General features: G+C 34.8%; 1 protein-coding gene across 3 annotated transcripts in view; it reads left to right on the top strand.

The window, feature by feature from the left end:
• The window catches only part of LOC123540967 (laminin-like protein epi-1), a 70,658-nt gene extending 54,547 nt beyond the window's left edge, over positions 1 to 16,111 (top strand). For all 3 annotated transcript variants that reach the window (XM_053527186.1, XM_053527185.1, XM_053527184.1), the window contains 3 exons: positions 3,206 to 3,328; positions 3,775 to 3,910; positions 13,768 to 16,111. In XM_053527186.1, the coding sequence (XP_053383161.1) occupies positions 3,206 to 3,328; positions 3,775 to 3,910; positions 13,768 to 13,771 (263 nt within the window). In that variant the 3' untranslated portion in view covers positions 13,772 to 16,111. The remainder of the gene's footprint in view (positions 1 to 3,205; positions 3,329 to 3,774; positions 3,911 to 13,767) is intronic.
• Positions 16,112 to 22,928: the final 6,817 nt, after the last annotated feature.

Genomic DNA, 22,928 nt, shown 5'->3' on the forward strand with positions numbered 1-22,928 from the left:
AGAGGTCACAATTTTAGCCTAATCTTAATGAAACTTGGTCAGAATTTTAACCTCAGTAAATTCTTGGATGAATTCGATATTGGGTCATCTGGGGTCAAAAACTAGGTCACCGGGTCAGATCAAAGGAAAAGCTTGTTAACACTGTAGAGGCCACATTTATGATTGTATCTTCATGTAACTTGGTCAGAATTTTAATCTTGAGGATCTCAAGGTCCAGTTTGAATCTGCATCATGTAGGGTCAAAAAAAAGGTCACCAGGTCATATCAAAGAAAAAGCTAGTTAACACTGTAGAGGCCACATTTATAACAATATCCTAATGAAATTTGATCAGAATGTTAATCTTGATGATTCCTAGGTCAGGTGAGCGATACAGGGCCTTCATGGCCCTCTTGTTTATAAAGAAATACAGAAATGAAAACAAATGCAATGCAAATCTGATTTATTTATATTCGAAATCTTATTCATTCTGTTAAAATATTAAAATGTCAAACTTAAAATCAGCGGTGACGTCGGCCATTTCTTTGACATCTGTATGTCATCCAACAGTGGTCTTTTTCATCATGCTTTGCTCATTTCATTTCAAATGCAAATCAAAGAAAAACTTATCGTGGTAATAATAAATATACATTTATATGTTACCAAGTCAAAAATAAAATTCACATTTTTTGCTCGTGAAAATCGTCAACACATTTATTTTTAGCTCACCTGAGCACAAAGTGCTCAAAGGTGAGCTTTTGTGATCGCCCTGTGTCCGTCGTCGTCCGTCCGTCGGTGTCAAGAGTCATCAACAGTTTGACTGTTAACACTCTAGAGGTCACAATTTTAGCCCAATCTTAATGAAACTTGTTCAGAATGTTACTCTTTATAAAATCTTGGACGAGTTCGATATTGGGTCATCTGGGGTCAAAAACTAGGTCACCAGGTCAAATCAAAGGAAAAGCTTGTTAACAGTCTGGAGGTCAAAATTTTGGCCTTATCTTAATGAAACTTGGTCAGAATGTTACCCTCAATAAAATCTTGGACGAGTTTGATATTAGGTCATCTGGGGACAGCAACTAGGTCACCAGGTCAAATGAAAGGTAAAGCTTGTTAACACTTAGAGGCCACATTTATGACTGTATCTTCATGAAACTTGGTCAGAATGTTAATCTTGATGATCTCAAGGTCCAGTTTGAATCTGGGTCATGTAGGGTCAAAAACAAGGTCACCAGGTCAAATCAAAGGAAAAGTTAGTTAACACTTTAGAGGCCACCTTTATGACCATATCAATGAAACTTGGTCAGAGTGTTAATCTTGATGTTCAATAGGTCAAGTTCAAATATGGGTCAGATGGAGTCAAAAACTTGGTCACTATGTCAAATCAAAGGAAAAGCTTGTGCCACATTTATGACTGTACCTTCATGAATCTTAGTCAGAATGTTAATCTTGATGATCTATAGATCAAGTTCAAATCTGGGTCAGGTGGGGTCAAACACTAGGTCATACCAAAGGAAAAGCTTGATAACACTGTAGAGACCACATTTATGATTGTATCTTCAAGAAGCTTGGTCAAAATGTTAATCTTGAGGATCTCAAGGTCCAGTTTGAATCTGGGTCACGTAGGGTCAAAAACTAGGTCACCGGGTCAAATCAAAGGAAAAGCTAGTTAACACTTTAGAGGCCACATTTATGACCATATCTTAATGAAACTTGGTCAGAATGTTAATCTTGATGATCAATAGGTCAAGTTCAAATCTGGGTCAGGTGGGGTCAAAAATTAGGTCAAATCAAAGGAAAAGCTTGTTAACACTGTAGAGGCCACATTTATTACTGTATTTTCATGAAGCTTAGTCAGAATGTTAATCTTGATGATCTTTAGGTCAAGTTTGAATCTGGGTTGTGTGGGGTCAAAAACTAGCTCACCAGGTCAAATCAAAGGAAAAGCTAGTTAAGACTTTAGAGGCCACATTTATGACAATATCTTAATGAAACTTGGTCAGAATGTTAATCTTGATGATTCCTAGGTCAGGTGAGCAATACAGGGCCCTCATGGCCCTCTTGTTATAATTTCTCAGAAACTACAGAACACAGAAACTATGGTAGATTTTCTAACAAACAGTTTGATTGGATCGCTGCATACAATCATAATTGGAAACACCTGGGAACTTGATTTAAATAGCATATGTATTGGTCCATGCAGCAATGACTCGGTCTTGATTTGATACTATTTTTAACACTGTGACTGAATAGTCTATTGCAGTCCCCTGGCCTATTGTAAAAGTCATCGTGTGGTATATTTTTACCGATTTTTGCGATTTCTATAGTTCTTTTTCTGCCAGGATTTTCGCGCATTTTATTGGAATTTCACTGGGTTATTTTTTTTATTGAATGTGCGAAATCGCGCATCGTGCCTTCCTTTCCCAACCACTGTACCAGATTTATATAGCGCCCTTTTCATGATAAAAACATTCAAAGGCGAAATTCATCATCTACTAATACAGACACAGAGCAATCTGACCAGAAGGACAGAGCGAGATAAAGACCCCAGAACAGAGAAAGAGAAATCCGTTTTAGATGCCTGTTCGACTAACTTAGCCTAGCTCTTTGCGAATAGACAGTCTGGTTCTTTAACGTGCCTGGTGTGTAGCACTGATACACATGAAGCCGTCTTTTCTGGCAAGAACCAGTACAGGCTTCTAAGTTCGGTGTGAGACTCTCATCTCAGAAATTTCCAGTGCCTGGACTGCGATTCGAACCTCTGACCTCTGGATTGACAGTCAAGCAAGTTACTATTAAAGTTTAGAGGCCAGCAGTCATTTTCAGAATTGAGCTCAGAAATAACCAGTCTAATTTGGCTTTTTGAAATTTGGGTGGAAAAAAAGTCGCAGCATGAACTATTTCCACATCTTTAAAGACATTCAGATGAAACATCTTACAGTTGAACACTATGAAGTGTACAAATGAAGTACATTTTTTAGGGTCAGTCCAAGAATTGCAAAAATAAGAGCCTTTTCCTCTGACAACGAGGTATTGAGAGGGTATTAATCGCATACAGTGATAGCTTCAGTTTACTGTTGTGTTACAAAAATCTAAGCAAACTATAATGGAAAAGAAAAAAATGTATGGTGAACTTGTCTGGTATTGACGAAATTCAGCAGCATATTTTCAGCTAAAGCATTATGGGCCTTTAACTAATTAGATTGGTCATATGGTGTATTATTTCAGCTGAGAAGATAAGGAATGTTGTGATACTGGCTGTAGATGATAAAGAATCTATCACTGAAATCAGTGCTGGTAGAGCCACTTCAGCTCATACAAACAGCCCCATATATCTTGGTGGAAAACCAGGTATGTATATAAGTTGTAAATTATCATGCAGATCCATTTTAAGTGCATCACTATCTTACTTTGTTCAGTCCTTAAAGAAATACCTATGAATGCTCTAAGAAAATGTTATGTATATATACGTGTATTTGAATATAGCATTTTAATTAAGGCCTGTTCACTTGAAATAAATTTGTAGTTGGTTTACAGTGTGCAGAATATTTATGTTAGATAATAATGTTGACCTAGAATTTTTCTTGGCGGCAATACTTCATGTTCTCCCATCAAGAAACATTTTTTACAGTTATTAATATTTACATCTTGATTGTAATTTTAAACTAGCTGCGATTACTCAAAAACTTTAAGCTAACAAAGGTTCTGTCCTTGTTAATTTCGCTAGCTCAGAAAGCGCGAAACCATTTTCTAGGCTTACTGTCCCTTTAATTATCCAATTTCTTGACATTTTTTAGATGACATCACAAAGGGTGTAAGAGCAAAGGGAGACTACAAAGGTTGTATGCGAAATCTCTCGATCAACGGGAAATATCAATATCTCAATACTGGAATTGCCTTCAAGGACGTCAGTCTAGACTCATGCCCAGTAAACTACACTGCGAAAAAAGAGTTAATATACGGGAGTGTACGGGATCCCGTATATTACCCGTATACGGGAAGAAATACGGGAAAACTAAAATACGGGCGTGTACGGGGCTTGTATATTTAAAAGTCCGTATACTAATAAAATACGGATTTCCGTATACTATGAAATACGGAATTCTTAGTATACGATACCCCGTATATTGTTGAAATACGGGAAATTCTAAAAAGTGTTATTCTGATCGTACACAACACCGTATATTCCCGTATATGTCTGGTGTACGGGAATACATAAATCCGTATATTACGAGAATACGGAACGTATATTTCCCGTATATGTTTCATATACAACCCCGTATATTTCCCGTATATTCTGGATATACGGCATATGTATAGTTTGTATACTTCGAAAATACAGGGATTAAATTTCCCGTATATTCTTCGTATACAACTCCGTATATTTCCCGTATATGCCGGAAATACGGGATTTAAATAATTTGTATATTTCGAAAATACGGGACGTATATGTCCCGTATATGCTTGGTATACAACTCCGTATATTTCCCGTATATGCTAGAAATACGGGATTTAAATAATTTGTATATTTTGAAAATACGGGACTTATATTTCCCGTATATTCTTTGTATACAACTCCGTATATTTCCCGTATATGCCGGAAATACGGGATTTAAATAATTTGTATATTTTGAAAATACGGGACGTATATGTCCGTATATGCTTGGTATACAACTCCGTATATTTCCCGTATATGCCGGAAATACGGAGTTTAAATAGTTTATATATTTCAAAAATCCGGGATACGCCATTTCAAAGGTCAAACGTTTTGCTTGTTTTCGAACTTGTACGTGTATGTAGAATGAATGCCAATATTGAAAGAAAGAAATGTTTAATACTAATATGACATGAACTGAAATAAGCACTAACGGACCAAAACATGTATAAATTTAAAATCAAACATGAATGAATCCATCATTTCATCTAGCGCGTTCTCGATTTATTTTAACATTTAATCTAAATAGCCCATTGAGAAAAGAAAAAGATTAATCAATTCATCCCTATTTATTGTAGTGATAAATACATCCGTGGATCATCGCCATTGTAAAAATCTAATGCAAGCATAAATTAACTCTTTTCCTGCACATTTCCAACGCTTGTGCATACAATGCAAATATTTATAGAAAAACGAAGAACTCGTCCAAAGATTCGAACAAACGCCTTTCGTTCGATTTAATACAGTATCGTCTGCTACCGACCGAGAAGGTCTTTTTTGTGTTTTTTTTTTGTTGGGATTAACCTTGCGCTGACACACTTATAGGTCCTTTAGCGACTTTCCTGTTTTCTTGGCGGAGGAATACCCCAGTTGCCCTAACGTGCATTATTTCATCACGAGCGAGCACCTGCTTAATGTCTTCCTCACATGGAGAATTTTAACATTCTGAGTGAGGCTTGAACCCGCATCGGTGATGGGCAACTGGTTTGAAGTCATCGATCTAAACCACTCGACCACGGAGACCCACTCCGGGTAGGTCGGACCTATAAACCAACATGTAGATAGCATAGCATCTTGGTAATAAAGAAAGCACATAATCTACCGAAGTCATTCAGTTTAATTATAATTCAAAGAGCTATAAAATTGTATATTTACCTTTTTGTTCAATGTTCACTTTCAGCTGTTACTTAATTATAATCATTAAGCGAAAAATTTTTTCATATCCGTTGACTTTTGTTTCGAAGTAATTCTGCAGATGTTCTATGTATAGTACGGTGGCATAGCGAGGACTAGGAAAATATTTTAGTTGTTCTGTGCGCACGTGTTAGCTACCACGTGCGTATTGGTAATTCACACGTGCGCGGGTGATAACTATCACGTGCGCAAGTGACAGCACGTTATACTACCATGTCCCCATGTGATAACTAACACGTGCGCACGTGTTAGTGATCAATGAAACAGCGTGAAAGATCTGCAATTTTTCTAAATGGATGTCTTTCAAAAGGGAAAAGTGTTATTCATAAGTTAGCTGTAAATTTACGAAGTAAGTGTATCTTGTTTTTGAAAAAAGGCTGATATCTCGATTAGTTTTGTTGGTAATTTTTCACGTTCGCTCGTGTAAGCTAACAACTGCGAACGTGACAGCTGTCACATGCGAACATGTTAGCTAAGATAGTTATTACGTGCGCACGTGCTGATCAACACATTCGCACGTGGTATCTAACATTGCGAATGTGGTGCTAACACGTGTGCACGTGATAAATAAAATGTTTCTTATGTCCCCTTGTATACACTGTGGCAGACTATTTTATTTCCGTGGATGTTAGGGTCCTTTAGTATTGACCTACCACATGTGAATATTTCGTATATTTCCGTAAATTCATTTTCAATGGTCCAAACATAAATAGCGATACAATATTACATATATTATTCTTAGTTGATATTATACTGTCGCATGTGCGGTAGCTGAGCGGCAAAGCGTTCAGCGCCAATATCAGGGTAGTGGGTTCGAGTTTTGGCCATACTTTTCCCCTAATTTTTTTTGCAAACTTTCCACTCTTTTGACAAACGCACCTTGATATTTATGGCCCATTTATTAAAATTTTATCATATACACCCGTTGTAAAAAAGTCGATTATTTAAAATATTCTAGGCAAAAAGACACATTACCTGTCACAAGCGTACTAGAAAATAAATACTTTAAGAGAAAAAAATAAATTTTAACGATAAAACAGGTAGCGATAACATCAAATTACTTTACTTTAAAGAAATGATAACCGTGGTAACGTTGATTAACTGTATAAATTACAAATATTGCTTAGAATTAAGGAAAACGCTCGAAATATATTGGCAACATTAATGAGTGCCTTTCATTAATAAAAAATGTATAAGCATTTACGCTGATTTACCCATCTCCACGAAAATAAACTGTACAATAATTCTGCCGAACAGTTTTACTGCAACATTAATTGATAATAATTGTATGCATATTAACTAAATCAGATAGATAGCTCATGTACCCTAATCCTGGTAATCCAGTCTAACATTTTTCTACCTGCAAATTGACAATATCAGAAACTCGATGAATGCCAATCAACACAAATTAGCGCAAATTAAGTGGGATCTTAAATGCATAGATATTAGATATCCAATCAGTCGGGAACACGCTTCGCGCGTCACGCTTCGCGTGTTCATATCTCCAGGCGATAACATCTGGCTCAAGTGACCGCACGCGTTAATCTGTATATTGCATATTTCAGAGGGAAAGGAAGTCACGAGTAAGTACTTATTTGATTTAAAATGTTTTAATTTTTAATAAACTGATTTTTTTGGTGACAAACCAGACCATGAATTATATTTCAATTAATCGGAAACACGGGTTGCTTTTTATTGCTTTAACAAATTCAGAAGCGTCAAAAAGGTCAGTTTAATTTTGTAATCTTAATATAAAAAAAGAAATTCAGAATAGCCGTTAAATAGTTCATTCATTCATTCATTCATTCATTTTTTTTCACAACTCATCATTTAACTATTATTTCATTCATTCTTTCATCCAATAGTCTACAAGGATGTCAGTCACCAGAAGTTGATGTTGCAAGTGTTTGAAATAAAAAAAAAATATCGTGCAAAAATCATTTGATGAAAAATTCATTGGGTTAAACGAGATTAAGTTGCAAGGACAAAAACAACTCCAGATAGAAGTTTTATTTCGTAGAAGCTAGGTAGCCGAGGCTAGCTTTAAGAAATGATTAAGGCACATTCATTCATTCGATCAAAACGGGAATCTCGGAAAAGCATTAATAAAGGGTTAATATTTAAACATTTCTTTTTATTTTTAGAAAATGGGTACCGTAAATATGACAAAATAACGCTTTTTTCTAGATGGCACTTTTGAAAAAAAAATACAACATCTCTTGCCTCTATCTAGAGAGAAAATGTTTTGATTTTTTCTGCGAAAATATCAGTTTTAAGAATTTTATAGTGACCTAAAATACATACATACTATAGATCATTTGCATTACCAACTTTTAGTAACATCTTTAAAACTGATAAAGCGGGAGAGCTTTACCTAAGAACAAATAATCCAATTTGTCGATTTCCGTACTAAGTGTTGTTATTGTAGTAACACGGGGTTCGGGGTGGGGTGAATCGATAACTAATAGCTTTGGTCATTTATAATTTTTTAATTTTATGCATTTACAGGCGAACGGTTTATTTAAACGATGTACTTGAATGAAGTTTAAATTAATATTAAAGTGAAATGCGGAACAAGTCGAGTATGTATAATTACTGTATTTATGTCAAATAAAAGTAATATTTAGTAATATGAATAAGGTGTCTAACATTTTAAATCGTTACATATTTATACATCTAAAACAAACATTTACTTTCAGGACCATACATGTACAAACAATAAGTAATTGCCCCGCTTAGTCTGTTATTTCAAATCGATTTTCAACGGACCATTATGACATTTTCAAATTAAAGTTGAACGATATTCCCGATTGACTGGTATTTTTCAGTTCTCTGTTTTACTCATTTTTACAGCTGTAAATCTTCAAATATCCACAAAAGTCTTTTGTTTTCAGCAGGGCGCAAAATGTGTACAAACAGGTTTTCTAAGTAGCGTTTCTATATACAACAAAAAAAAAAAATACGGCTAAAATTGGTAGTGTGTTAAAATTATCTCTCCGATGATATATAATTTGTCAAGTTTAATTAGACGTCATATTGGAGGCCATTCTCACCCATCAGGATTCGTCAAAATCCCGAGACGAACCGGGACCACAGTAGACCTTTGGTATGCGAGAATGATTGGAGGCAAACGATTTTGAACGCAAAACACTGACGTCGAGTTTCGCCCAAAATTTTGCGAAAAGACGCCCATATTTTATTGAAACTGCCCCTTTGTTTTTTAACAATTTTGAAAAAGCATACATGATTTCATTCACTATCGATTCCAAAATAAAAAAGGAGAAAAAAAAGTGGGGGTGGTCACCATTTAAGAATTCGATCTATTTACCACTGCGCTTTCCCTACCCCAGTAAAAATAATGATACCTTAAGTGTTTTCATGAAATTTGGGCCAGGATCTTTACTGTTCGATATTCACTCAGTATATGCAACTCTATTAACATGTCCATTACGAAAACTTATTACTATTTATTCTAAATTGGGCTGGGTAATAGTTTGTACTGATTCCTCCGTCTGTCATAAGATTTATGACATGAGTGCAAAAATCATGAAAGCTAAATCCCCGAGAGAAAGAAAAAAAGACGATATAAAGACAGAAGAAGGAAAGTGATATGTATATTACAATGCGAAAAGCATAAAACATAAGTACATAAGTACCTATCACTTGTAGTAAGTGGGTTAACATATTTTTATGACCCAGCTTGAAACAACACTGACAGGATATTTCTTATCCCCAGGCAATATTGTAATACACAATGAATTTTAAAGTGTGTTAAACATTTGACAAAAATTAAATTATTTTATTTTTAATGTAACCGTATGCAATCTTGGGGTTAAAATAAATTTAAGAAATACCGCAATTTTAAAACGAATCTAAAAAAAGGCCTAGCTCCAGATCGTCCGACAAGAAAGAAAAAATATATAATTGAGCCGTGCCATGAGAAAAACAACATAGTGTGGGTTTTCGACCAGCATGGATCGAGACCAACCTGCGCATCCGCGCAGTCTGCTCAGGATCCATGCTGTTCGTTAACAGTTTCTCTTATTCCAATAGGGCTTTTTGGAAAGCGAACAGCATGGATCCTGACCAGACTGCACGGATGCGCAGGCTGGTCCCCGATCAATGCTGGTCGCAAACTCCCCTATGTTGGGTTTTTTTTTTTATGGGACGGAATTATATTTTTTTAGATAATTATATGGAAAATTTAAAGGTGTATATGCTACGTATACTGACAGGATATATGTTGCGGAAACAACCCTGAGAAATTTGATGTTTTAACTATTTTTACGATAAAAAATGTATATTTAACGCGCATTAAACACTAAACCCCCCATTGCTATTGGTAAGACAGCGGAAAAACTTCTTTATGCCGCTGCGGTCAGTGTTCGTTTCCGGCGCGACCTCTTTTTTTCTATATATGACCTTTTTTAATAGTTCATAGAAACGAAAATTCCTATTTCAAGTTTCATAATAGTTTTCATAATGTTGACAACTTCAGCTTAAAAGGTATCATTGATGAACTGATAAAACTGCTTTTTAATCGAACCTCCTTTCAACATTTTTCTCCGTAGATGTCATTTGTAGAATTTTATCGTCAAGTATATGCTGTGCATTTAAGGAATATTGATTAAGGAATATTAAAGCCGGTTTGCCTAGGGTCTATATATTTCGAAAAAAAAACAAAAAACAAAAAAAAACAAAAAAAAAAAAGAAAAAAAAAAAACAATAGACATCTCGCGGGAATGTCTATCTTTGCATGTCTACCGTTTTTCTGTTACTCTAGCCCGGCCTTTTCACGTGCACGAATAGAATGCGCTCGTGCAAAACCAATCATTCTGAAAACAAAGTGGTCATTTGTTAGGAATGAAATCGAGTATGTCTGTAAATTCGATCTTCAACATTTAATCAAACTAGTACCATTTCTTTCATTTTCCACATATTAGACATGTATACACGTTACATAATTATTATCGAATATTCGGCAAGTCTAATATGAAATAATGTAAATTATTTTGATACCCTGATATTATTTATTATATTTTAGTTAGGCTAATCTATGAGATTTGGATAATTTTAAATCCAGATTTACAGTGAGTTTTCTATTTTTATTACTTTTAATACAGGATTGCTGAATTAAAAACCGAGATGCATTATATTTATTTGAACATGGAAGGATGAACGTTTATGATGAATATTTTAGTGTCTAAATATATACTGACCCGCGAGATTGGAAATTCTGGAAACTCTTTAGATGGTTTAACCAAATATTAAAACGTTTAGAGGGAAATATATCCTTCAGAAACTTGTGCAGTCACAAAGTTTAAAGAGATGTTTGAAAAATTAAATTAAAAAAAAGCTTAACAAAGCGACTGTTATGCATTTTTCATCCATCAGACTGATCGTAAGAGGCGACTAATAGGGTCTTAACACTTGGTTTTGCAGAAAATCTGGGGATTCCAGCAGGTATGCAAATTTTGATTCCATACCTCTTGTTTTTTATTTCGATGTAAATGAGATGTGGAACCAAAAATTTTTAGTCCTGTTTGGCGCCATATAACCTATACTGTGTTGGTGCCCCCGTAAAACCCAAATAAATAAAAAAAAAATAAATCATCCATCAGACGTTCGTCAAAATCCGGGGAACCGCGGTTATACCTCTGGTATGCGAGAATGCTGTTATGTCACTCTGTATATTTTTTATCCAAATGTACAAAAGATTAATTGTGCATTTTGAATAAGTTCTAACACGGAAGGGTTGCGGTTATGGCGGAAGGTTAAGGAACACTGATTTAGCACAGTTTCGTTTAACGCAGCGTTGGTTTAAATTATACCGTGACTGTAGTTTTGACATTTTGGTAGGAATAAATGGGGAAGTGTTAAATTTTGAACCAATTAAACCCCACTTTATGCTTTTGGAGTTTTGGTGACCCGGTAAATATCTCTCCCTTTAAAAAAGTCTCTCCCTACTTATGTTATTACTGTATGTCCCGTTTGAAGACAATCCATCAAAATGAGGTGAGGATTGGCCGGACAACGTGTGACGGCACTATGAACACCATGCATTTTATAATAAAATATAATTTTTGGGGGATAGATTTTTAAAGTAATATAACCATAAAATGGGAAATAAAACACCGTAATAAATTGTATTAAATATCAAACAGGCACATTTAATGATATCTAATTTCTTTTCGCGAGAAATGGGGTATGGTGCGTTCTGACACTTAATGATGTCGTCATCCCTGCCCACATGTCGTTTTATTCATTTAATTTTCACATCATTTAATAGATATTAATTATCAGTATCTATGAATTTGCAAGATGAGTCCATTTTTTATAACTTTTAATTGCGTGCATTTTTTTTTTATTCCAGGTTGACACAAGAGTTGTTTACTGGAATCAGAAAACGGGATGGACTATTTATTTTCACGATAGAGAATTGCTGAGTGTGTGAAGTTTCTATAGTCTTTAAACAAAAGATGCAGACATACAGCCTGGATGGGCCCTTCGTTCTTTAATGACATTCGTAACAACAGATAAAAGTTTACACTTATTGAGATCAGGAAACAAAATTTCCATGTGGTTCATCATTTGTAACCCGCTTACATATCGTGTTCCAGCACAGAACCAACATGCGTCTTTTAAAGCGCTCGTTTTGAATAAAATCTTCGACATTAGGAGGGTGTTCTGCTTTCTTAGAAGACGGCAAATCGAAAAGCTTATAGCGGTAAACAACATTCATGGGAATAACGAAAGCATGTACAGACAGTAGTAAAAGAAGTGATACTCAACTGATTTGTTGAGTCAACGGCGCAGAATAAAATGTGCGAATTGCTATTTTTTCAATTAGAAATGAACATAATAATATTAAGAAAATGCTTGATGTTATTGATTACTCACATTTTAATTCTGCTTTTTTCAAATTTTAACAAGAAATGAAAATGATTCATAATCGTTTGAAAAACTGATCTGAAAAAGTATTTAAGTTGATAAAAAAGTTAGTTTTAATCTGACATGTCTCCAATTAATAATAACAATATGAATTTTTTCATACCCTGTCTTTGTCTTGCTTTTTTTAACATACCGTATTCTGCTATAGGTATCACTGACATTTTATTTTGTCATCTTTTAGTGTTTGCCCATATACGAAATCAGTTCACATAAAAGAAAAATACGGGATTTGTATACTACACATAGTGCATTACGGGAAAATCTGGTAAATGTATCTTTTAGAAAATACTGGTCCCTGAATTCCCCGAAATACGAAAACCAAATTTTAGTCTAAATGTGACACAAATATGGAATACTGTATACTCTGCATACTTGCATAAACGGGGGAAAAAACCTGGCCCGTTAATCAAAACTACAGGTTCGTATATCCCGTATATCAGATGCAAATGCATTTCCGTATATTACACAAGTACGGGATCGTAATATTGCGTTAATCATGCATATACGGGACTAGTCCGTTTGCCCGTATAGTAAAAAATACAGTTTTTTCGTATATTCCCCGTATATACAATACGGGATTTTCCCTAAAATTGCGTTTTACCATGCATATACGGGACTAGTCCCGTTTGCCGTATATCAAAAAAAAACAGGTTTCGTATATGCCGTATATGACACAAGTACGGGATCCGTATACTACGTATATCATGCGTAAAAGGAAAAATCCGAAGCCCGTAATATTAGAAAATACAAGTCCGTATATGCCCCCTTTTATTAGATGCAATCACAGTTCTATATGACAAAAAATACGGGATCCGTATACTACGTATATTCGGAATATACAGGCTCGTATACGTGTTCGTATATTCTAAATACGGAAAGTATACGGGAAAAAAAATCTCAACACCCTTCGAATACATGAAAATGAAACTTATGTTAAAGAGGACACGAATAAAAAACCATTTCTAGGGATTTTTTTTAAAAAGTTCGTTAAATTTCATATATACGGGAAATAATACATTTATATATTCGGCGTATTTCGGGATTTCCCCTTATATGATGACAAAATATACGGACTTCCCGTATACTAGATGTTCGAATACGGGATCGTATATTTAGGTCCGTATATTTGTAATATACAATCCCGATACTCCCGTATTTTCGAAATATACGGGACCGTACACTCCCGTATATTGACCCTTTTTTCGCAGTGCTAAAACACGAGATAAAGAGGGACACAAATGCTCGATTCAGTGGACAATGAATAAATTAGAAATGGTTTCTCTGTTTTTACATATGAACCAGACCAAAAGACGTAAAAAAATGGTACTAGCAGCTTCCTCGCTTGGCGCTCAGCATTAAGGGGATAGTGCTAGGACTGGTCAGCCTGGTGTCAGTATAATGTGACTGGGTGGGGTAACATGCCACGTGTCTACGGCGTGATATTCCAGTGAGGCAGCACAATAAAGTTGGGCATTGTGCCCACTGCTACAAGTAGACACCGTCGTTTATATGACTGAAAAATTGTTGAAAAAGATGTTAAACCCGAACACACACACACACACACACACACACACACACACACACACACATATGAACCAGTGATATAATGCTCAGTTTTAATTTGTAAAACTTCAAAATTTAAAAAACAAAACAAAACCAGAAGGCCTAGAGCTTAGATATTTGACAAGTAGCATTGCCTAGTGGACCTCTACAAAATTTGTTCAAATCATGACCCCCAGTTCAAAATTGACCCCGCCCGAGGGGTCATTTGATTTTACATAGGAAAATCTTCAAAAAATTTCTAAAAATAAACCAGAAGGCCTAGAGCTTAGATATTTCACATGCAGCATTGCTTAGTGGACCTCTACAAAATTTGTTCAAATCATGACCCCCGGGTTCACTTGATTTTACATAGGAAAGTCTTAAATTTTTTTCTAAAAATAAACCAGAAGGCCTAGATCTTAGATATTTGGCATGTAGCATTGCCTAGTAGACTTCTACAAAATTTGTTCAAATCATGACCCTGGGGTCAAATTGACCCCACCTCATGGGGTTACTTGATTGTACATAGAAAAATCTTCAAAATTTTCTAAAAATAAACCAGAAGGCCTAGAGCTTAGATATTTGACATGTAACATTGCCTAGTGGACCTCTACAAAATTTGTTCAAATCATGACCCTCCAGGGTCAAATTGACCCAGCCCAGGGTTACTTGATTGTACATAGGGAAATCTTCATAAATTTGCTAAAAATAAACCAGAAAGCCTAGATCTTAGATATTTGATATGTAACATTGCCTAGTAGACTTCTACAAACTTTGTTCAAATCATGACCCCCGGGGTAAAATTGGCCCCACCCCAGGGTTTACTTGATTGTACATCGGAAAATCTTCCAAAAAATTTCTAGAAATCATCAGTTTGACATTTGAAACATGTAGCTCATATTACTCAGGTGAGCGATCCAGGGCCATCATGACCCTCTTGTTAAACTTACTTATCCTATAGGTGCAATTTTGTACTAGATGCATAACATCTAATTATCATGTCAATCACTTTTATGATTTTTGTTAGTAACTACTTCTGTTGAATTTCTTATCTAGTCATTTTTTCTAATAAATAATAGTGATATTGAGTATGGTACTGTTTTCACCAGGCCATTTTACACTAGTGTATTACATAAAATGTGAAATATAAAGAGACTGAAAGATCATTTTGACCATAATACTGAGAGAAGTGCAATATCTATGTAAAAAAGTGTGGTGATAACCGTATCAAGATTGGTTAAATTTGTTATAGCAATGACACTGTTTTTTTGGGGGTGGGGGACAATGTCTTTTTTTCATTTGTTTCGCCTTTTTTATGACATTGAATAAGACCATTAAAGTTCCTCATTTGCAGTACTGTGAAATAATTTTTATTAGCATAGGACGAATTTTCACATATTTCACGCTAGGACCGCTGCGCAAATTTAGACCGCGCTATTATATTTTATTTTATTTCTTCATTTCTAAAATTGAAAATGCGCGAATTAAAGCCCGCGCAAAACAGTCCTTTTTCATGTTTGCGCGAAATTTCATGCCAGCGAATTTAAATGATTTCATGTGGTGGACGGATAGCTCAGTGGTTTGCACACTGGCCTTCCAATCCTGAGGTCGGGGGTTCGATCCCCGGCAGTTACTTGGGAATTTTCAAAAACGCTTTTCAGTGTTTCCCAACTAGAGGTGTACTGGTCAGAAACCCAGGCAATCCTTGCATGTATCTGTGCTATACACTGGGCACGTTAAAGAACCAGGCTGTCTATTCGCAATGAGCTAGGCTGAGTTAGCCGTACAAGCCTGTATCTGATTTCTGGTCTCTCTGTCGTGGGGGCTTTGTCTCACTCTGTCCCTCTGGTCAGATCGCTCTGTGTTTGTACTAGTAGAGGATGAATTATGCGCCCTGTGTGGCTGCATTTGAACTAAGTAAAGCGCCTTTGAACGTGAAATTGATCTGGTATAATGTAATATATATTTCACAGTGTATATAAAATTGATGAGTAAAAATTTAATACTAAATACACATGCTTTTTTTTTCATTTTCCCTCTTCTTAGATGCTCATCTATAGTCAGGACATTCCTTTTTTTTATTTTGCAGCAACGGTTAATACTAAGTACCTGATTACAAAATATCAGTTTTAAAAAATATTAAAACAGCCTCTATCACAGAAAGTTTGTGAATGAGTTGCTTCAGGTTTCTTACTGACAAAAGAAAAATATATGTAAAACATGTTCTGGTACTCTAGTGGATAAAATCTTGTGCTGAAAGCATGTTGCTGTAGTCTTAGATATAAACTAGGCCAGTGTTTTAATATCAGGTCAGTTGTAGGCTTTTCATATAAAGTTCGATCACATGAAATCCATAATTGTAGAGCATAATAGCTTTGAGTAATTGAAATAAAATATGTTTTGCTTGAATAAACTAGAGGGTGGATTTAGTTTCCATCCATTTAATAACGAACATCCTCCCAAGTTGCACTTTAATACATAGAAACATTGGAACAAAGGAAAATAAGAATGTAACAATACGAAAAGAGGAGTTACTGCAGAAACTGTAGAAATGGAAATGGTGTACATTGACTGTCACCTTTATTTACAATGATGATTTTTTTGTGGCTGCTGCCACCAGTGTCGAAAAGAATACTAAGTTTGAGAAATCTTGTCATTTCATAAGAACATCCTAACAACACAACCAAAAATAGTTCCATGCTTTCTAGGGAAACAATTATCTACACAACGTGCAGAATATGCAATGCTACAAGGTATGCCTTAATACCACTTCTGGTGGCTGCTAACAGCCACCAGTGTCAAAAAGAATACTCCGTTTGAAAAATCGTGTCAGTTCTTAAGACCATCCTAACAACACAACCAAAAATAGTTCCAAGCTTTCTAGGTAAACAATTATCTACACAACGTGCATAATTTGAAAAGCTACAATATATGCCTTAATACCATTTTTAATGTAAATTTGGCGACTAAAATCAATACAAACTGAGGTAAACGTTTTAATTAAAACAACAACGTGTATGAATACAAATATGCAAATTCATGGTCACGTGAATAAACGATGACCTCATGTCACCTGAACCGGAGCGATGATATTGATTAGCTATTGCATAGTACTGCCCCAGAGGTCACGTAGCTTATAACGTTGAAAAAGGTAGCTTATGTATATAGAAACCTAGCCTGGGAATCCAGACTGACAATTCAAAAATGTTTCCTAACCGCAGTGTCACATGTATAACTTCCGAAATTTAAGGCTTTATTTGATAAAGAACATAACTTCTGATAGCAGTAATCCGCGGCTAAAAATAGAAACGGAATTTCAACGGAAAAGTTTCGAAACATTTCCGGTCCATAGACAATACCAGTTTGTAATGCCGATAGCTTTTCCAGCAAGTTGTATGTCAAAACAAACTTAAATTTCGTCATAGCTATCAAATTGTAAGATATTATATTAATGCAACCCTAGTGATCTAAGAATGTTACTGAATTTTCGACTGCATTGTCTCGTTTTCGTTTCAAGCACGCAAAAATATGACCGCATGTTGATTAGGCTATTTATAGAAAATCAATAATCAGCAGTGATATGGATTTCCTCAGGCGTTGATACTGCCAATTAACACTAATTAGCGCAAATTTAGTGAGACGATTTATGAACAGAACAGTACTTTATTGATATAACTTGAACATGTACAGTTCATCGTTATATCAAGAACAAAATATACTAAAACATGCTTACAATACGAGAGTGAACAAAAATAAAAGAACATTCAGTTAAAATTCATTCGATATGGTTTGCAATGTGACCTGCCGTGAGAATCAAAGACATGTATGTTTTCTAAATAATATTCCCTCACGAATAATCTTCCTTCAGCATATGTACAATATAAGATACTATATGTATGCATAGATACACATGTATTCGGTATAATATCGTCTGACAAAACACGAATTATCAACGTGGAAACCCACAGGTCGCCCAAGCTGAGAAGTGTTTCAAGCTCGCTTTGACTAAGTGGTGCTACTGTATCACGATTTCATCAACTTGTAAGCCCATGAAAGTTGGCGCAGCGATGATACTAATACTCGCCTTTTTGAAAAGGCAATGTGTCAGACTGTAGCAAGTCGTCGGATAACAGATTTGACCAACTTAAAAATTGAATTGTTTCAAGACAGATTCTGCTCACTTCAGCTAAATTCATTCGAGCCGCACCATGAGAAAAACAACATAGTGCATTTGTGACCAGCATGGGCCCAAATCAAACTGCCGATCCATACACCACGCTGGTCAGAATCCTTGCTGTTCGCTAACGCACTATGCTGGTTTTCTCATGGTGCGTCTCTACAAATATATGTATAAAAAGTAAAACGGTTTCGTTTCGCCAGTTACATATTTTCGACTTTTTTCTCGGTCTGACTAAAGTTGTAAGTTTGTCTGACTTAATGTCCAGCATTTTTGCCAAGGAGTGATAATTAATGCACCTCTAAAATACACTAGCTGCAGAACTGACATTCTGAGGTGCATCTGTGGTGCATGTTTGTGTTGTTTTCTTTCACAAAAGTCTCATGAAAACCACAGCTATCTGATACGGACTAAATCAGTGTGTATAATAATTCATGACAGACACTGCCCAAAAGCTTTAAAAAGAAATCTTAAAAGCTGAATGATTTGGAGAAAAAGCTTATATTATTTATTCATAGTAAAACATTTTCGATGTAATTTATGTTGTCGTTTTCCTCACAAACAATCAAAACTATTCGTTAAAGACTGAATCAGTGTGTATGTAAACAATGACTGGCAGTAAAAAGGAATAATTTTGAAACCAAAGCCGAATATTAAAAAAAAAATGCAAAAAAAGTTCTTATAGTTTATATTAACAATTCCTCAGTTGTCACTTTCTTTGTAATATTTTAAACATTGATTAGCAGCCACCACCAGCGCTTTGAGCGCTTTGATTAATATAAATTCGGCGACTAAAATCAACATAAATTGAAGTCAACGTTTTGATTAAAACAACCACATGTATGAATACAAATATGCAAATTTATGGTCACATGAATAAACGATGACCTCATGTCACCTGAACTTGAGCGATGATATTTATGGCTATTGGTTGTTTCTTATCATTGTATCATACCATATTACTGTCCTAGAGGTCACATACAGTCCCTGGCTCGCAGATTTTTCAAAGTCCGCGCTTCCCCGCGATTGGACCCTAGCGCGGACAATTTCCTGAGCCGCGGGATGCGCGTTTTTTCATGCATCTCCGCAATACATTTAACAGCGTCTGCCGCGACCAAATGCAATAAAATCGATTGCGGTGTCCGCGATGACGGTCGCGGCGCATCGCGATGAAGTGCCGGTGGTTCGCGGTGAATTGCGATGATTCGCCGCGATTTACAGGTAAATGCAGTGGCTTGTTGTTATGTATACAATTAATTTAAAATTTCAACACTATGATGGGATAAGAAATAGAGAAATTAAACAATGTTTTATATTTTTGAATCATTTCTTTCTTTCTACTTCTCTATTTCAGGTGTTATTTCCATTAACTTATATAATTTAATAAATGCAAGGATTATATTTTTAAAACATCAGGGTTATGAAATTTAATGTCATTATGTCTTTGAACTTGTATAATACATGTATATATACATGTACTACTGTATTATTTGTTAATTTATTTAGACAAGGTGAAAATAAATAGTATTTTGTATTTTGCAAGCATTTATATATTCTAACTATTCTATTTCAAGTATAATTTCCATTAAATTCTATAATTTCATAAATGCACAAAAGACTGTCACTGCTTTTAAAATTCCGGCGTTATGTAATTTCATTGGACTCGTATACTATAATTAGCTAATTCATTTTAACCAGATGATTTTGGTTTTGAATGATATTGCAACAATATTTAATAAAACACTATTTATGTTGAAGTAATTGAATATGTTGATGGCTGAGTTGCGAAAATACATCACACATCCAAAATTCGATTTCATTCATCAACGTATTGTGGTCGATAATTGCCCCAAGTGTAATGATGCCCATTTGTTTTAATTCCGAGATATGAATTTAATTATAATTGATACTTATTTGAGTGTTTCATGCTATGTTCTAAATTTTCCACTGATCAGTTCGTTAACCAATAAAGATGTTACTAGTCAAGCATTAAGTACACGTGAAAATTAAAGACATGAAAACAGTCATTGTTCGTCATAGTTGTGATATTGTGTTTAACTTAAAAGTTACAGAATTACGCTGGAATTAAAAAGTAACCTATAATGACACTTCGTCAACGGACGAATCAAATTTCGCATTTTCTTGTAAAATACATGTGTGACGACAAGAAACAGATCAGGAATTAAAGGACTTATTAGAACTAACGATGAGGTAATTGAAGATTTCACTTCGTTATCTTATATCTTATTATTTTCCAGGAGTTTTGCATAATATGACCCGAGCCTTGAGAAAACCAACAAAGTAGCTTTGCGACCTGCATGGATCCTGACCAGCCTGCGCATCCGCGCGGTCTGATCAGGATCTGTGTTGTTCGCTAACTGTTTCTCTTACTGCAGTAGGTTATGAAAGCGAACAGCTTGGATCCTGTTTAGACTGCGCGGTAACAAAGCCACTATGTTGATTTTCTCATGGCGCGGCTCAATTATATAGTGAATTAATTTTTATCAGATATTATCAGATTACGAGTTTAAAAATCATATATTTACAGCTTTCTGTAATATTTTAGTGATCAAGTCTGCTACATGTAAATAAGGCGTTGAAGGTGTTACATAGTGAAATTAATAATATCGAAAATGATTTTATAATGTATATAAAATATCTGCATTTAAAACGGAATTGATTTTCACCCGATAATGTTCATGAAACTTTTGCAATAAAAATGATTGATTTAATAAAAACTAGAAATATATATCATGATAACAGATAAATTTTCCATGGATGCAAAATAAATATCATAAAAATATTTTTAAGTCAGTGCTTTAAACTCCAACAGAAATACGTATGTTTCATTATATAAACTAACTTTTACACATTTATAACAACAATGTATTTACGTCCGATACCTTCCATTCAGATTACACGCCACGTCTGTATGTCATATCGATAAATATGTTACTCCATGTACTTTACTATTCGCATTATGGTTAACAATTTCGCTTTACTGTATTTTTTAAATTGACGGCATTTTGTTATTATTAAAGATTTTTTAATTCTGTTTTTTGCCTTTCCTAGCCGAAAGTCCAAATTAAATATCCGCATTAATTTCAATTTATTTACTTTTTAGACATAATAGCTATTTACGACCGCGCTGTATGAAATTTTACCGGTAATTTTACTGAAAATAGGCCGTTTTTAAGTAATTTTGTTTAGTTTAATGTTGATATCTTAATGAAAATGCCCTGTCAATCTAGCTGTATCTATCTTTTATCGATGTGGAAAGTTGGAAGCAAATCTATTGGATAATAAAAGATCTACACGCATTTCCTGAGTACGGGACACCTCAATTTCGCGGTATAATTCTTTCCAAAAATGACCTGTTTACCTGTTGCCTGCTTTCGGTTGCCTGTCGTCGTCTGCTTCCTCACTTCTGGATTTTCCTATGTCATTCCTACTGGATTTCTTAAAGTTATTTGAGCCGTGCCATGAGAAAACCAACATAGTGGGTTTGCGAACAGCATCCGCGCAGTCTGGTCAGGATCCATGCTGTTCGCTTTTAAAGCCTATTGGCATTGGAGAAACTGTAACGGAACAGCATGAATCCTGACCAGACAGATTGGATGCGCAGGCTTGTCTGGATCCATGCTGGTCGCAAACCCATTATGTTGGTTTTCCCATGGCACGGCTCATTTCTTATTAAAGTTTTATTACCTTTGTTTCTTTTCTATGTAAAACATGTAAAAATTGTGTAAATTTGGTTAAAACTGTTAAAACTAGCTACAATTGGATAAAATAAGAGTCGGCCTTTGCCGAAAACGAAAACACAAAGACTCTTAATTATGATTTTTATTGTGCCTAAAGATTTAATAAAATTTTATTATAAAATTATATTTAAAACTAAGTTGGTAAAAACAGGTGACCATCCTTGCCGAAATGTAAAGTGGTTTACTTAGAAAGTATTTAAACAACGATTTCTTAATATATTTTATATAATATTCTATAACAAAAAGGCCTGATATAATTAATGTATGTTCATAATACATATCACATTGTGCAACTGTTTCTTTACAAAAATAGAAAAGTGTCAAGTGTCAAGTACGTGTATTATACAGTATTTGACTATGCTTAAAATATTGATGACAATAAACAGTATGAAAAGTGACACTTCCTGCAAGTGTTAAACGGGTCATTTTTTGTTTCTCCAACTTCGGTACTCCACAATGACATGAGACAGTTTATGCTATATATTGCTTATATTTCTGTTTTATTTTGCGAATGAATATAAACATTAATCCTCAACAGGAAATCATTAAATTTCAAATTAAAACTACAAAAATCCAACGCCAAGCCCTACCTGTAAATTTTGAAATTTATCCAAAAGGTAAGATAGGAATAAATTTTAATTTTTATTTGTTCTTAAACCCTATTATTTGTCCATTTTATTTGATAAGGACTAAATCAGTGTGTACATTGTACATGTATATAATTAATGGCAGGCACTGTCCAAAGGCTTTAGAAAGAAATCTTAAAAGCTGAACGATTTAGAAAAAAGCTTGTATTATTCATTTATAGTAAAAACACCGTCGATGTAACTTATGTTGTAGTTTTCGTCACAAATAATCAAAAGGATCAGAACTATTTGTGTTATACTTTAA

Source organism: Mercenaria mercenaria, chromosome 16 (assembly GCF_021730395.1).
Source record: "Mercenaria mercenaria strain notata chromosome 16, MADL_Memer_1, whole genome shotgun sequence".
Classification (NCBI taxonomy): Eukaryota; Metazoa; Mollusca; class Bivalvia; order Venerida; family Veneridae; genus Mercenaria; species Mercenaria mercenaria.